This window comes from Ruditapes philippinarum, unplaced genomic scaffold (assembly GCF_026571515.1).
Source record: "Ruditapes philippinarum isolate M1 unplaced genomic scaffold, ASM2657151v2 ctg266_1_1_1_1, whole genome shotgun sequence".
Taxonomy (NCBI): Eukaryota; Metazoa; Mollusca; class Bivalvia; order Venerida; family Veneridae; genus Ruditapes; species Ruditapes philippinarum.
Window position 1 is genome coordinate 38,147 of NW_026855381.1, and position 16,809 is coordinate 54,955.

Here is a 16,809-nt window from a genome sequence, read left to right on the forward strand (position 1 = left end):
ATAATGTCACACTGAAACTGTACAGGTCATTTCATGTCACACTGACACTGTACAGGTCATATAATGTAACACTGGCACTATACAGTCATATTATGTCACACTGGCACTGTACAGTCATATAATGTCACAATGGCACTGTACAGGTCATATAATGTCACACTGAAACTGTACATGTCATATAATACACTTTACAGGTCATATAATGTCACATGGACACTGTACAGAATGAAACTGTACAGATCATATCATGTCACATGGACACTGTACAGGTCATATAATGTCACACTGAAGCTGTACAGGTCATATAATGTCACACTGAAACTGTACATGTCATATAATGTGACATGGACACTGTACAGGTCATATAATGTCACATGGACACGGTACAGAATGAAACTGTACAGGTCATATCATGTCACATGGACACTGTACAGGTCATATAATGTCACACTGACACTGAGCAGGTCAAATAATGTCACAATGAAACTGTACAGTCATATAATGTCACATGGACACTGTACAGGTCATATAATGTCACACTGAAACTGTACATGTCATATAATGTCACATGGACACTGAACAGGTCATATAATGTCACACTGACACTGAACAGATCATATAATGTCACACTGACACTGTACAGTCATATAATGTCACATGGACACTGTACAGGTCATATAATGTCACACTGAAACTGTACAGGTCATATAATGTCACACTGAAACTGTACAGGTCATATAATGTCACATGGACACTGTAAAGGTCATATAATGTCACACTGTCACTGTACAGGTCATATTATGTCACACTGAAACTGTACAGGTCATATAAAGTCACACTGAAGCTGTACAGGTCATATAATGTCACATGGACACTGTAAACATCATATAATGTCACACTGTCACTGCACAGTCATATAATGTCACACTGAAACTGTACAGTTCATATAATGTCACACTGATGCTGTACAGGTCATATAATGTCACACTGACACTGTACAGGTCATATAATGTCACACTGAAACTGTACATGTCATATAATGTCACACTGACACTGTACATGTCATATAATGTCACACTGGCACTGTACAGGTCATATCACGTCACACTGAAACTGTACAGGTCATATAATGTCACACTGAAACTGTACAGGTCATATAATTTCACATTGAAACTGTACAGGTCATATAATGATACAGGTCATATTATGTCACACTGAAACTGTACAGGTCATATATTGTCACATGGACACTGTGTAGGTCATATAATGTCACACTGACACTGTACAGGTCATATAATGTCACATGGACACTGTGTAGGTCATATAATGTCACACTGAAACTGTACAGGTCATATAATGTCACATGGACACTGTGTAGGTCATATAATGTCACACTGAAACTGTACAGGTCATATAATGTCACATGGACACTGTACAGGTCATATAATGTCACACTGGCATTGTACAGGTCATATCACGTCACACTGAAACTGTACAGATCATATAATGTCACATGGACACTGTACAGGTCATATAATGTCACATTGAAACTGTACAGGTCATATAATGTCACACTAAAACTGTACAGGTCATATAATGATACAGGTCATATTATGTCACACTGAAACTGTGTAGGTCATATAATGTCACATGGACACTGTGTAGGTCATATAATGTCACACTGACACTGTACAGGTCATATCATGTCACATGGACACTGTGTAGGTAATATAATGTCACACTGAAACTGTACAGGTCATATAATGTCACATGAACACTGTGTAGGTCATATAATGTCACACTGACACTGTACAGGTCATATCATGTCACATGAACACTGTGTAGGTCATATAATGTCACACTGACACTGTACAGGTCATATAATGTCACATGGACACTGTACAGGTCATATAATGTCACACTGAAACTGTACAGGTCATATAATGTCACATGAACACTGTGTAGGTCATATAATGTCACACTGACACTGTACAGGTCATATAATGTCACATGGACACTGTACAGGTCATATAATGTCACACTGAAACTGTACAGGTCATATAATGTCACATGGACACTGTGTAGGTCATATAATGTCACACTGATACTGTACAGGTCATATCATGTCACATGGACACTGTACAGGTCTTATAATGTCATACTAACACTGCATATGGCGTATAAAGTCAAATTGACACTGTGTAGATCATATTAAGCCACCTTCACATAAGTCAAATAAAGCAATAATGACACTGTATTATAAGGTCATATAACCTCAAATTAACATTGTATAGGTCACACTGACACAGTATTAAGTTTTGCATTCCAAGTCCAAATTTAAAGATCTCTCTGAATACTTAAATTCAGCAATTTTCTGAACATTAAAAAAGTAAAAACTCTTTACTTCATATACTTGAGTTAAACAGAAATATCTTACCACAAAATTCAGTCTATAATTGTTATTTATAGTCCTAGAATCACAGACAGAAAACCAAAATAAATTATTGTAAAAATCAGAAAAATCTGCATCATAAATACTTATTATCCAGGGTGCAGTTTAAAACCAATGTCATAAATCATAAAAAGGAAGAAAAACAATTTATTTTCAAGCTGAGATTACTAGGAGTGGTATTCTTGAAATAAAAGACTGTATCAACATCACCATTTAGGCAGAAAATAGTACAAGGAAAGTAGTTTCAATGGTTAAGGTTTAAGGACAGCCAGTGTAAGTTGAAGGCTGAATGATATGATATGATACAATACAAAATGATACAAAATGATACAATATGATACAATATGATACATTACAATACAGTACTATATTATACATTTTTAGTTATATAAGTTACTGATGGGATTTACTATATATAAGTTCACAAGAAAACACAGTTTTCAATGAAGTGTAGGAAAAAGGCACACGTAAATACATGTAGGATGACTTCAGACATTCCAGAGAAATTAAAGTTATTAAAGCGGTGTAAATTTTAACTACTTTTTTGAAGCAATAACATTTGAATCAAGAAATATCCCATAAAGAGCAAAAAGTAATACATGTACTGAATTTTATGCACACACAAAGTGGTATAGGTAACAGTCAATAATGTAGAAAAATATCATTTATTCCCGCTTTGGTTCTCCACTGTGTATACACTATAGTATACAAAGTGTTTAGGAACACCAAGCATATCACAACTTATGGTTATGTTCAAAACAAAGCAAGTAAATGACTCGGAATACTATCCATTTATTCTATAAAGAAAGAACTGATGGAACTTTGTACAGAAATAATCACTTTACAACAACAGTATCATTTCTTCAATAATTAAAACTCTCTACAATAAATGTAACCTCTGTGGAGCAACATCAAGATCTTTGTCTTCCAAAAAAAGCATTGCAAGGCTTTTCAATTTTGGGTCATTTCTCACAATTAGAATATTTATTTGGGAGAAAATTAGTGAGCAAATGACCTGAATTTTTTCACACAAGTTAATTGTCAAGACCTACATCAAATAAAGCATTAATCTAGAAAAATTATTTCAAACCCTGTAATGTTTAAAAATCTCAGTGGAGTCCCTTTAAAGACATTTTCGGGAGTTTTCATATAGACATATACATGAAGGCAAAATTTAAACTGTTCAATAGAATTTCTTTAAACTTGGCATGTTGTTAGAATATGATAATAGAAACATTTTCAGCGTTTTTGAGTTATCTGCCCTTGAATTGGATTTTTTTGATAAATTCAAGGGCAGATAATTTACAAAGAAGGGAAACAATACAATTTTTTTATCATTTTTATGAAGCTTACCTTCGTTTTAGTTGATATGCAAAATTTCAAGAACAAATTAAGAGTGGGTAGTTTTTATTCCAACTTCTTCTTTTAAACTGTGCATTTTTTCTTAAAAAATGGCCTTTTTTTTAAGAATTTAAAGTACCATTATTTTCATTGAAAATAAAAATTAACAGAAACGATGTAAGGAATTGCATGTTATTATGTATTGTACTCAACAATAAAAAGAAAAACATAATTCAGAAGTAAAAACAAGAATTCATATTAGTATGTATAAGTTATCTTCCCTTGAAATGACCTCAAATGAGTAGAAAAGTCTGAATCAGGGGCAGATAACTCAAAAACAAGAACGGTGACCCCAATTTTTTTTTTCGCTTAAAATGTTTCTGTTATTATATTCTAACAACATACCCAGTTTAAAGAAATTCTATTGAACAGTTTTAATTTTGCCTATATGTCTATATGAAAACTCCCGAAAACGTCCTTAAGAACTGGGTAAAATACTGCAGAGCTACTTAAAAGAATCTCATCCAAGTAAATTTATTAAGAAGACTCTTTAATATTGGTAATCTATTTTAAATTGGAAATTCCCTTCAATAATTGAAAATTTTTCAATATACACATGTAAAAAAGTAGCAGTCAGTAATCAGTCAGATACAAAGCATAAGAAACAAGTCCTTGTTTTATATTGCTAGCATAGCATTTCTTATCTCTACTTGTAATTTGAGTGAATGTAGTCAAGCGAAGCGAGAGAGGAGACTAACTGAAGGACATTTCTTCAAAACATTGAGGAACAAAATTAACCTTAAAATTGAATGATTTTTCATAAAATAACACAATAATCAATTAACATTTAGCATTAACATATGTTCAAATGTTTTTTAATAAAACTCAACTATCCTTTAAAATACCATTCAAATAAGTAACATCATAAATTCTAGAAAAGTAAGAGGTAAGTTAAACAAGAGGGCCATGATGGCGCTGAGGTCGCTCACCTGTATATAGGCCCCTGGAGCAGGGCCAGTTTAAACCCCAGGGCTTTTATTTGAACAAACTTGGAAGACACCCATTAGAAGATGTTTCTTGATGTTAAGTTTTTTCTACACACATATAATGAAAAACAATGACCTCTGCCCTCTCCTGACCCCACCCCCCGGCAGGGCCAATTTTTACCCAAGGGCTTTTATTTGAACAAACTTGGTAGAAGGAAATATAAAAAGATGTTTCATGCAAAACATTTAAGCTCTAGCTCATTGGGTTTTTTAAAAGAAGATTTTTTAAGTTTTTACTATACACATATAGTTAAAAACAATGACACCCCTGGGGCATGGCCAGTTTTGACCCCAGGGATTTTAGTTGAACAAACTTTGTAGACACTTACCAGAAGATGTTTCATGCTTAATATCTAAACTCTAGCTATTTGGGTTTTTTCAAAGAAGATTTTTATGTTTTTGCTATACACATATAAGGAAAATCAATGACCCCCGGGGCGGGGCCAATTTTGACCCCAGGGATTTTATTTGAACAAACTTGGTAGACACTCATTAGAACATGTTTCATGCTAAATATCTTAGCTCTAGCTCTTTGAGTTCTTTAAAAGAAGATTTTTTAAGGTTTTACTATATGCATATAGGGAAAATCAATGACCCCCTGGGGCGGGGCCAATTTTGACCCCAGGGCTTTTATTTGAACAAACTTTGTAGACACTCATTAGAAGATGTTTCATGTTAAATATCTTAGCTCTAGCTCTTTGGGTTCTTTAAAAGAAGATTTTTCAAGTTTTTACTATATGCATATAGGGAAAATCAATGACCCCCTGGGGCGGGCCAATTTTGACCCCAGGGCTTTTATTTGAACAAACTTGGTAGACACTCACTAGAAGATGTTTCATGTCAAATAACTAAGCTCTAGCTCTTTCGTTTTTTTTAAAAGAAATTATTTAAAGTTTTTTCTTTCGGTTGCCATGGCAACCAGAGTTCTGCATGGAATTAAATTCTTTGAACAATTTTTAAAGGTGACCACAAAAGGAACATTCCTGTGAAGTTTGGATGAAATTGGCTTAGTGGTTTATGAGGAGATGTCATTTAAAGTAAAAGTTTACGGACGGACGGACGCCGGACGAAAAGCGATCACAAAAGCTCACCCTGTCACTTTGTGACAGGTGAGCTAAAAACATCTAAGATAGTGTCTGATTAATTGTGGAGACATGACACATTATCTCATCACATATACAAAATGTAATTTCTTTAATTAACGGTCGTGACAAGATCGCCTTCCTAGTTTTAAATAATTCATTAGTTTAATATTAGCTTAGCAATTTATGTCACTCATACTGGAAGGTCTGATAGTCAGTACTGTCTCATAACATAGGTCATAATATAGGTCATAAGAAATGGAACTATTTATGTGATATTTCAGACCATTTTACTAAAAATCATATAAAATATTTCAATTAGAACATTGAAGGGAAAGAAGTGTTAAAAAAACAACAAGAAGAAGCATAAGTCTGATACAATTAAACCTATAAATTAGCAAACGAAAACTATTTTACATTTTCTGCCCAAAATTTCAACCAACAAAATTTTAACACTCATATACAATGTTTCCCTTTGAACTTAACTTTGTTGAGATAAAATAAACTAAAAAAATGACATAAGAAACCTTTTCTTTTTTATTTTATTTTTTAGAAACATCTTTGAAATTGTCATTACCATTTTTAAGTTCGGATTATACACCAACATTTCTTACCTGCTTGTGTCTTTTGGAGGTTTAAAACATTGCATCATCATAGCAAGTACCCATATGCCAGCTTGAGGATAAGGAACCACAACCTTGAGAGAACCTTGACCTTCAGGTGCTGAGCTCGTAACATTACCATGGTAACCATTTTCACAGTGGAGAATATCTACATTTACCGGGACAACATCTCTATGGAGACAAACCGCAATCTTCACATTCAGATCCTTGGGCTGACAAAAAATAACAACAGAATAATCAATGAATAATATGCATGGTATGGTAAATGCTTGACTGTTAAAGCTATTCACAAGTTTAAAGTCTAAACTGTAAACCTTCTATGGATTATGAGTAATAAAGTTTTGAAACCATTACAAAATGCTACTCTAATGCTGATACTCACACAAGTATGATAGCCCCAGTTTTCTAAAAAAAGTAAATCTTAAGACACACAGGAAAAAGTTTGAAATCTTTATCATTGACTTGTTACAAAAGGTTCTGATACCAGTTAAGTACTAAATGTATAGAGGCTCATAGGGATGACTGGGCTTGCCTAACTGTGTTGCCTCTTTAAATAAAATCATTATTATTATTATCATTATTATTACTTACATCAATGGTTGTAATTTGTTTAAGCTTCATATTGAGAACCAGACTGCCTCCAGTATCCTGCCCATCCTGTAACTGGAATGGAATCCCCCGTGACTGGTTTTCTGATAGAGATAAACTTATATCTTTTAGCCTGGTTCCATTCACAAGTGCAAACTTGTCCTTGAACTTGACATTATACGAGAACCGGCTTAATAAGGGAGACAACTGACATGTAGAATCAGGTAAGTATTTCTCCTCCATTGTACATTCTGAAAAATTCAAAAAATTCTGGGTTTATATAAATAAGTTAATATAATGAACACTTTTATAAAGCTTATTAAACTTTTTATACAAAATCCTTATACAAGGGATATGCAATCCAAATCTGGCATAGTTAAATTCAATGTTACAACAGTAATGTTATCATTATATACAATTCTGATATATCAGGAAGTGATTAATTCATAAACTTTAATTCAGTATTGATTGAATAAGAACAGGATTAAATGACCGGTTATTTAGAAATTGTCCATATGTATCTTGGTTTGTAATGGCTGCAAATCATTTTAACTGCTCAAGCAATTGCCACTAACTGTTGAAAATTGCGACAAATTGAAAATAGTAAAACCACATGCTTTAATTCCATACAATAAATCAGAATATTTAAAGCAATTCTATGCATAAATTTATGAGCCACATCATGACAAAACCAACATCCGTGCAGTCTGATCAGGATCCATGCTGTTCGTTTACAAACCCTGTAACAAGTAGAGAAACTGTTAGACCTGATCAGACTATGCGGATGCACAAGCTGGTCTGGATCCATGCTCCATGCTGGGCGCAAACCCATTATGTTGGTTTTGTCATGGAATGGCTCAATTATATGAAGTTAAAAAAAATATCAAACCCTATGACCCTACTCCTATAATTACATGCCCTTAAAATGACTTTCCTTTTTATACACATCTGCATCTACAGTTTATTCAAACTGGTAAATTTCTTGCAGTCAGCAAATATTCCCCCTTCTTTCCTCAATAAAACATAACATAATATGACAAAAAGATTAAAACCTAGAGCTATATTATACTGATAAATCACAGACAAAAAAGATTAGACAAAATAGCAGGAACTTGTATGTTGGTCACCAATATCAGTTCATATAAGGCCAAAGGAAATAATCCCAATTTTCTGATATCCTCATATCTTAAAATCTCCATCATATAACAAATTAAAAGACTAACATTATTCAAAGGAATGGAAAAATTAATGTATGAGAAATATTATCGCAATTGCAACTTTATTTTAAGTAAAGCTATAAAAAAATTCTAACAATATGGCAAAATGATAAACTAATATTATACTCTGGCCATGGATGTAACTAGATCTTATGTAACAAAGTAGCAGGTGTGTTATATGCTGACATTTCCAACCTCTCGTTGATGAATTCATACAAACAGATGCTTACTATATTCAATTGTTACTCATATTTTGTCTCCAATGACATCTTACATGTGTTTGAACAAATGATGCAACTTGATTTATGAATTATGCAAAATGATGGGAATAATCCAATATCTTACTGTCACATGTTTTTAAAAGTTTTGAAAAGTAGGACATAACCTTGTGGTCAATGAATAGAAACTTTGAAAGTGTTTCTCTTTCAACTCACTTCAATAAATAAAAGTCATATAATAGATACGCAGGTTTTTAAGTCATTTGACATTTAAAACATATGATGTATTGGACAAATGTAATTCAAGGTTGACATCAAACTTGGTACAAAAATTCCCAAAATAAAATCCTTAATAACATTCATTTTTTTTAATTAGCTGTGTTTCTTTGTAAGATGCAGATATAAAACATAAAGTATTCACAGTTTGTCCAGGTGTTGTAGATATTCTGCTTCATTGTTTGTCAAGAAAAGTCAATAACTACATGATTGTAGTAACTCCAGATATGTGTTGCAACATCTTATTCAGCTGTTTATGAGACAGCTTTCAACAGATTAACTTCTCTATTATAATTAAGTTATCTAGAGGGCAACTCTGGTCAACAGCCAATAGTAGAACTACTGACCTTTAGATAAGCTGGTTTATACCTTATATAATATTAAATCATTCAGCAACAATACCCTTTATTAAACACGATTTGCAGTGAAAGACAGGGTGATGTTGAGTCAGTGATTTTTAAAGAATCACAAGTTCAGATATTCTCGCATCAAGAGGGTGATTGTTAAAGGTTACATTTTATCCAGAAAATAGACTAAGACCCAATCTTTAAATTCAAAACACACCTTTCAGTACAAATGATATAGAAGCAGTCAATGTCTCATCAACAGTAGACTGTATCTCCAGATAATTCCAAGCATTCACCTCTGGCTGGAAAAGTTGAAGAACACAGTCTGTCTCTGTTTCAGAACAAATTTTTGACACAGTTGTAGCTTTTGGACCAGGAAGGCCATGACCTCTTACTTTTAAGGTCACTGCACAACCTGACTGGTTTCCATAGTTACAGCCATTCAAATTAACTAGTAGTTCATGTGATTGTAGAGGAACATAAAATCTGGAGAAAAAAATACAAACAAAATTATTTAGTATCAAATTATTTACAATCATACAATCACTTGATGCCAGTATTTATGAAATAATTATTTGTAAGCAACCTTTGGGTTAGTTACACAAACTTAAAAAATTATAAGTTGAGAGAAACTATGCTAAAAAACAATATATTTTTCTTAAACATTCCATTTGACATTCAATGATTCAAAGAATCTAAATAAAACAAGAGGGCCATGATGGCCCCGAGTCGCTCACCAGAAACGATTGCTTTTCAGAGTTGGAAATTATCCATTGTCAGTATTTTCTGATATTTAATTTGAGCATAGAATATGTTTAAACATTAATTTGAAGAAATGCCATGACCTGGGGCATTTAAGCTTTAGCTTAAATGGTGCCAATCATGTTAATATGAGCAAACTTGATAAAAGACTACCTAATAATGCTACAAAGTTTGGTGATCATCTATCAATTATTTCAGTAGGAAATGTTCAAAGGTTTTTCTATTTTTGGCTTTGGTGGCCCCTAAAAGGGGCCAATCAAATTAATATGAGCAAACTTGATAAAAAGCCTACCTAAGAATGCTACAGACAAAGTTTGGTGATCCTTCATCAATTTGTTCTGTAGGAATAGACATTTAAAGGTATTTCTATTTTTAGCTTTAGCGTCCCCTAAAAGGGGCCAATCAAAATGATCAAAATTGATAAAAGACTACCCAAGAATGCTACAGACAAAATTTGGTGATCATTCTTCAATTAGTTCTGTAGAAGATGTTTAAAGGTTTTTCTATTTTTAGCTCTAGAGACCCCTAAAAGGGGCCAATCAAATTAATATGATCAATCTTGATAAAAGACTACCCAAGAATGCTACAGACAAAGTTTGGTGATCATCCATCAATTAGTTCTGTAGAAATAGACGTTTAAAGGTATTTCTATTTTTAGCTTTAGCTGCCCCTAAAAGGGGCCAATCACATTAATATGAGCAAACTTGATATCAGACTACCCAAGAATGCTACAGACAAAGTTTGGTGATCATCCATCAATTAGTTCTGTAGAAGAAGACTTTTAAAGGTTTTTCTATTTTAAGCCCTAGAGACCCCTAAAAGGGGCCAATCAAATTAATATGAACAAATTTGATAAAAGACTACCAAAGAATGCTACAGACAAAATTTGATGATCATCCATCAATTAGCTCTCTAGATATAGATGTTTAAAGGGATTTCTAATTTTAGCTTTAGCGGCCCCTAAAAGGTGCCAATCAAATTAAAATGAGCAAATTTGATAAAAGACTACCCAAGAATGGTACAGACAAAGTTCGGTGATCATCCATCCATAAGTTCTGTAGAAGAAGATGTCTAAAGGTTTTTCTATTTTTAGCCCTAGAGACTCCTAAAAGGGGCCAATCAAATTAATATGAGCAAATTTGATAAAAGTTGTTTTTTTTTGTTTTGTTTTGGGTTTTACGTCACATCGACACAGTATAGGTCATATCGCGACGTTCCAGCTTTACTGGTGGAGGAAGACCTCAGGTGCCCTTCCGTGCATTATGTCAGGCACGAACGGGCACCTGAGTAGAACCACCGATGTTCCGTAAGCTAGCTGGATAGCTTCCTCACATGAAAGAATCCAAAGTCCCTGTCGGGATTCGAACCCACAGAGGTGAGGGGCAAGTGGTTTGAAGTCAACGACCTTAACCACTCGGCCACAGACGCCCCTTTGATAAAAGACTACCCAAGAATGCTACAGACAAAGTTTGGTGATCATCCATCAATTAGTTCTGTAGTAGAAGACATTTAAAGGTTTTTCTATTTTTAGCCCTAGAGACCCCTAAAAGGGGCCAATCAAATTAATATGAGCAAATTTGATAAAAGACTACCCAAGAATGCTACAGACAAAGTTTGGTGATTATCCATCAATTAGTTCTGTAGTAGAAGATGTTTAAAGGTTTTTCTATTTTTAGCTCTGTTGACCCCTAAAAGGGGCCAATTGAAATGACATGAGCAAATTCAAGTGTGACTGACACAAGGATGCTACAGACCAAATTTGAAGTAAATCTGCCCAGCGGTTTCAGAGAAGAAGACGACGACAGACTATCCCCCTTTGATACTAATAGCTCACCCTGAGCCTTCGGCTCTGGTGAGCTAAAAAAAGTGTATGAAATAAGTTCAATAACTGAAGTAAATAAATTTCATTAAGCTTCCAAATATAACCTATATCACATGTCTGAATATAATGTATATGCTTTGTATCTAAAGTGTTACCTTACAAAGAAACTCTTTCTATAAATGATGCTTTTCTGAAATATTTAAGAATCTGATTTAAAACTATAAAGAAAATATTAAAATAATAAAGATAATAAATATATATTAATTCACAGACAAAAAAAATGGTTGAAACACGTATTTTATAAAATGCCTGTCTTACTTGAAAATTCTTTTCCCATTTTTTGGCAATCTGACATCAGTTTTTTCATTTACATCAACAGAAGCTACATTGTCAAGTGTCTTAGTAGAAAACCAGTTTCTTATCTTGTATTTACACTTTGTAAACAAATCCTGAAATATATATCATAGCATCTTTAATGCATTATGATAATTTAACAACATTTTTTGTCCTTACCCTAACAGCAATGTTTGTCCTTCACATAACAGCAGTATAATTTTGTTTTAATGCTTTACTTTTTTCTAAATATCACAGCAAAATTATCGTACTTAATACAACAGCAGAATAATTTGTCCTAAATATAATACAGTGCCATTTTGTACTATGCAATTAACTTTTTTTCCCTGGCTTTATTCTTTATTGTTTGTTATATTTAAACCTTGAGTGTATTTTGTATATCAATTACCCTCCTCCACAATTTTATGGTTTAATAAATAAAGTTATTAAAGTGATAGTCCGAACATTTATTTTCTAGCAGACACACAATCAAGTAAAAAAGAACTATCGGAGGACAGTAACGGTCTACTATTCGAAAAGTTGTCACAAGACTAGTGTGTTTCATTGAGTATAATAATGCTTACCTATATGAATACATAAAATTGTCCGAAAAGGTACAAAGGCTTGTTATTAAGATGTTTTATCGAGTTAATCACTGCTTTATTATTATGAAATTATTGAATGCATAAAATTGTCCCAAAAAAGGCATAAACCCTTCAGTAGTTATGGAGATACCAGCTTACAAGCAAAAACTCTACCTAGAAATTCTAAGCCGAAAAAGGTGCATAATTATGAAGAAAAAAAACCTTCCGAAAAATTATTAATTTAGATCAATTTTGAACTTAAAAACATGCACTGATCATATAAAGTGAAATAACAAAGACGAAACTCCATCATGGAAAGGAATTAATATAAGTGTTATGCTTGTTTTCCAATCCATATATATTGTGATGTAAAAATGTTACATGCTTGTAAAAATTGATGAATAAAATATGTTTAAACTAAAAAATCAGAGTTATGGGACTTGTGCCAATCATGTTAGATAATCACAGAGAACAAGTGTGTGAAGTTTCAATCCATTCCCTTCAGTAGTTATGGAGATACCAGCTTACACGCAAAAACTTAACCACAGGGACACCGATGCCGACAAATGGGTGACTGCATGAGCTTGATTATTCTGCGAATAGTCAAGCTAAAAAGTGGGTTAAGACATGAATCCTATTTGTTAGATAAATAATTTACCTCTAGGATGTCAGCTCTCTCTCTCAATATGTTTATTTAACATAATTAGGATAACTGTAAATTTTGCATGTTTCTTATAAAATAGTACCTGTAAATAGTGTTGAATATAAAATAAAATTGTCTATAACTTACACTAGGTCTTATATCTTTATCAGGTGGAGGTAGGTATGCTACACTGTACCATGGTCCTTGTTTAGGTTTACTCACAGTAGATTCTAGTGTCACATTATTTGAGATAAGAGAAAATATTGCCCTTGAAGCTGGACTTCTAACTACATAAAAGTTGTCGGGAAATTTTTCACCAAGTGGGTTAATCACTGGTAGACTTCCATGTTGTATCACACTGTAATATAAGATAACATAAATCAGTTTCCATGGAAGCAGATAATCTGAAACACACATTAAAATGTCTGACTCTAGATGAGATATTAATCAAAGTTGTTTATTTATTATCTAATCTGGAAGATATTACTTACATTATGCACCTATGCACCTACCTACACTAGACAAACATTATGTTCTTTACTAATAAACTTTTCCATTCTTTAACTCAGGGCTAGGAATCAAAACTGCGTCGTATCCCACAAAATGTAAACAAACGCCGCCATCTTGGAACGAAAAATGTATAGCAAACTTGCAACTCGAAGCGGAGCAGAATTTTTATGAAAATGTGTGGATACGACGCAGTTCATATTGCTTAATCTATCGTTTTTCCTTCAAATCAATTATATATTTCTTTTAGAGTTCACCATAAACTTCGAAATATTATTTTGCATCATTTTCTAAAATTTCATTAAAAAGAGATGTTTATTTTCTAAGAAAATAATGATTTTAACGAAATGATACGACGCAGTTGAAAATAAAATATGATACGACGCAGTTGTAATTTTGGCAGTCTTTTCAACAGGGATAATTTTGGCAATATATTTCTATTTTATGGAATAATCACTTGCGCTAGATAAAAAAAACCCAGATCATTTGCGGTGTATAGCAATGTTCTGTTGCTTTTTGGCGTCCGCGCAGAAGCGCGGCGCCTCTTATGGAATGAAATCAGATTTTGTGAAAGGGCGACAGCAACTTCTCGAGCCTTTTAGTCGGTAATAATAAAAGCCGATCATTCCGATCGGTATGAGGGTGCTTGATTATAAATTAAATGTCGCGATATGTTACTAGATTTCGCAATGCAAACATTTTCAAATGAAATAACCTTTTCCGTCAATAAATCGCGCTCTTCGGGGTTTTTTATTTATCATTTTGTAGTACACATTGGCTTATCATGGTATGTTATTGTTGTACATGTATCCTAGAATGATCAGTTGATGACCTAAATATTCCGAAAATCTATTTATAGATATATCTATTTATCACTCCTATCGGTAATTCCCGGTCTCTCCCGGTCTATTTTGACCGGGATTTACTAGTACCACACGTTTATTGTCCGGTCTCTCCCGGTTTTGGAATAGATGTGAGATAGCGTTACAATTCGAAAAAAAAACAACCAAAAACAACAACAATAGCATGTTTCATTTTATCTATATGAGATAAAAACAATAAATATGTACAATAATTGAGAAAAAGGTACATTTTTATGGTATTAATATGACATTATCAACTTTGAAACATTTTATTTAATTTGTTATCCGTGTTTAGTAAAGATGCCGAGGAATTATTCAAAGTTACAAATTAGATTTTATGAATTATTCAATTGATTGATAATTTAAAAAATGATAAAGAAAAATACAAATGTACATGTACATGGTTTAAGAATAAACAATATTATATATTGAAAGATTAACCATAATTTACTGACTTTTTCCAGTTAAGTTTTGACTTATAATCGTCGGTCAATATGACAATTGAATTCTTAAAATTTATTTTACAATTTTAATAAAAAAAAGAGTAGTAAACATAAAAACTCAGTATTAAAATAGCACATAAAACACAAAAAAGAAAAGAAAACAATATTCATAAAATCTGTATTTTTTTATTAAAATTAATAGATATTACAATTATTGTATAATAAACAATTATGCTCAACATGATCAACATGGTAATATAACCAGTGTCATATTTTTACTAAGTGTGAACAGATACCTTAAGAGGGGGTCTTCGCTAATAGCGATAACATAATAAGGGACAATTACACAAGTTTGGTACATGTTGATCATGCGTTACACATATCGATTATAAATGACTGTATACATGTATATCCGTTGCTATTAATAACCACAATCATAAAGAAATAACAAGTAATATTCTAATCTCTAGCATGCCAATCAAAGTTCATAATGAACAATGTCTTTCGTCCGCTGATTCATAAGTGATATACAATTCTGGTAGTTTATAAGAATATCTTGTCATCATATGTCTACTAGTTCATCTTCACTTGCTGCATTTCTTGCTTGGACGCCCTTTGATGCTTTGCATCAATGCTTTTCTTGTGATTATTTAGAATACATTGTGTCATGTCCAATATAACATTTAATTTGAAAGTTTACATTGCGGAAGCTACTTTTTAGTTAAATATGAACATGTTACCTAATTGATCATAATATCTGAAATAATTTCTTATATTTTCCTGTATGTTCAATATTATCCCTAATTTTTTTCGCAAAAATATTGTAGAAATCTATTAACTTGAATTCATTTTGGCTAGCTACGCTCTAAGTTAACTGTGGTTCTGCATGTTTTTGGTAATGACTGCTTTTTTGTGGTTTGTTTTCAAACTTTCACTCTACACATAAGCTTTACTAGGGGCGAGGACCTCAGGTGCGCCTTTGTGCATTATTTCAGGCAAAATGTTGCACCTGCAGAGAACCGATCGACATTTTTAAACTAGCTTGATAGGTTTTCCACACGAAAGAATAAAAAGTCCCTGGTGGTTTTCGAATTCATAGCAGTTCAGTTCAAGTGATTTGAATTCGGTAAACATAAACAGCTCGGCCTCGGTCGGACACACCTGTCTGATTTGTTTTTTCAACAAAATTTGTTAACGTCAGCTGTACATCTAAGCAGCTTTTTATTAACTTCTGGCATGAAGTTTTAAGATTATAAATATTTTAATTAATTATAAAGAGAATAACATTTACATTTCTTATTTCGGTATGACTAGCAGAGAAATTTTCAATGTAAACAGGGGGTAATCCTCTGTGAAGTCATTTTCTAAAAACTTTTGTGTAAGTTTTCAGGCAATTCATTATCAAATAAAAGTCACACTTTAGTATGAAGGTATGTTAAAATGCCATGTCTCTAGCCTGTTGAAAATTCGATGCGATAATCTGACATAAATTTTCTGTTCAATATTGTGAAAACTTCTTCAATACTGTTGAAAGATCATGTCTGCCTATATCTGTATCAAATTTATCGGTGCACAGCGTAAAATACCTTTGCAAAACGGACACCTTCTTTACAAAATGATTTGTAGTTGTATCATATGTAACTCGATTTTGAAAATTTAAAG

General features: G+C 32.8%; 1 protein-coding gene across 1 annotated transcript in view; it reads right to left on the reverse strand.

The window, feature by feature from the left end:
• Positions 1–16,809, reverse strand: part of LOC132743132 (post-GPI attachment to proteins factor 6-like) — a 36,434-nt gene that overhangs the window by 15,187 nt on the left and 4,438 nt on the right. The window contains exons 3-7 of the mRNA XM_060731661.1: positions 13,482–13,692; positions 12,093–12,223; positions 9,408–9,676; positions 7,136–7,383; positions 6,536–6,756 (exon numbers count right to left, since the gene is read on the reverse strand). Coding sequence (XP_060587644.1) covers positions 6,536–6,756; positions 7,136–7,383; positions 9,408–9,676; positions 12,093–12,223; positions 13,482–13,692 — 1,080 coding nt within the window. The remainder of the gene's footprint in view (positions 1–6,535; positions 6,757–7,135; positions 7,384–9,407; positions 9,677–12,092; positions 12,224–13,481; positions 13,693–16,809) is intronic.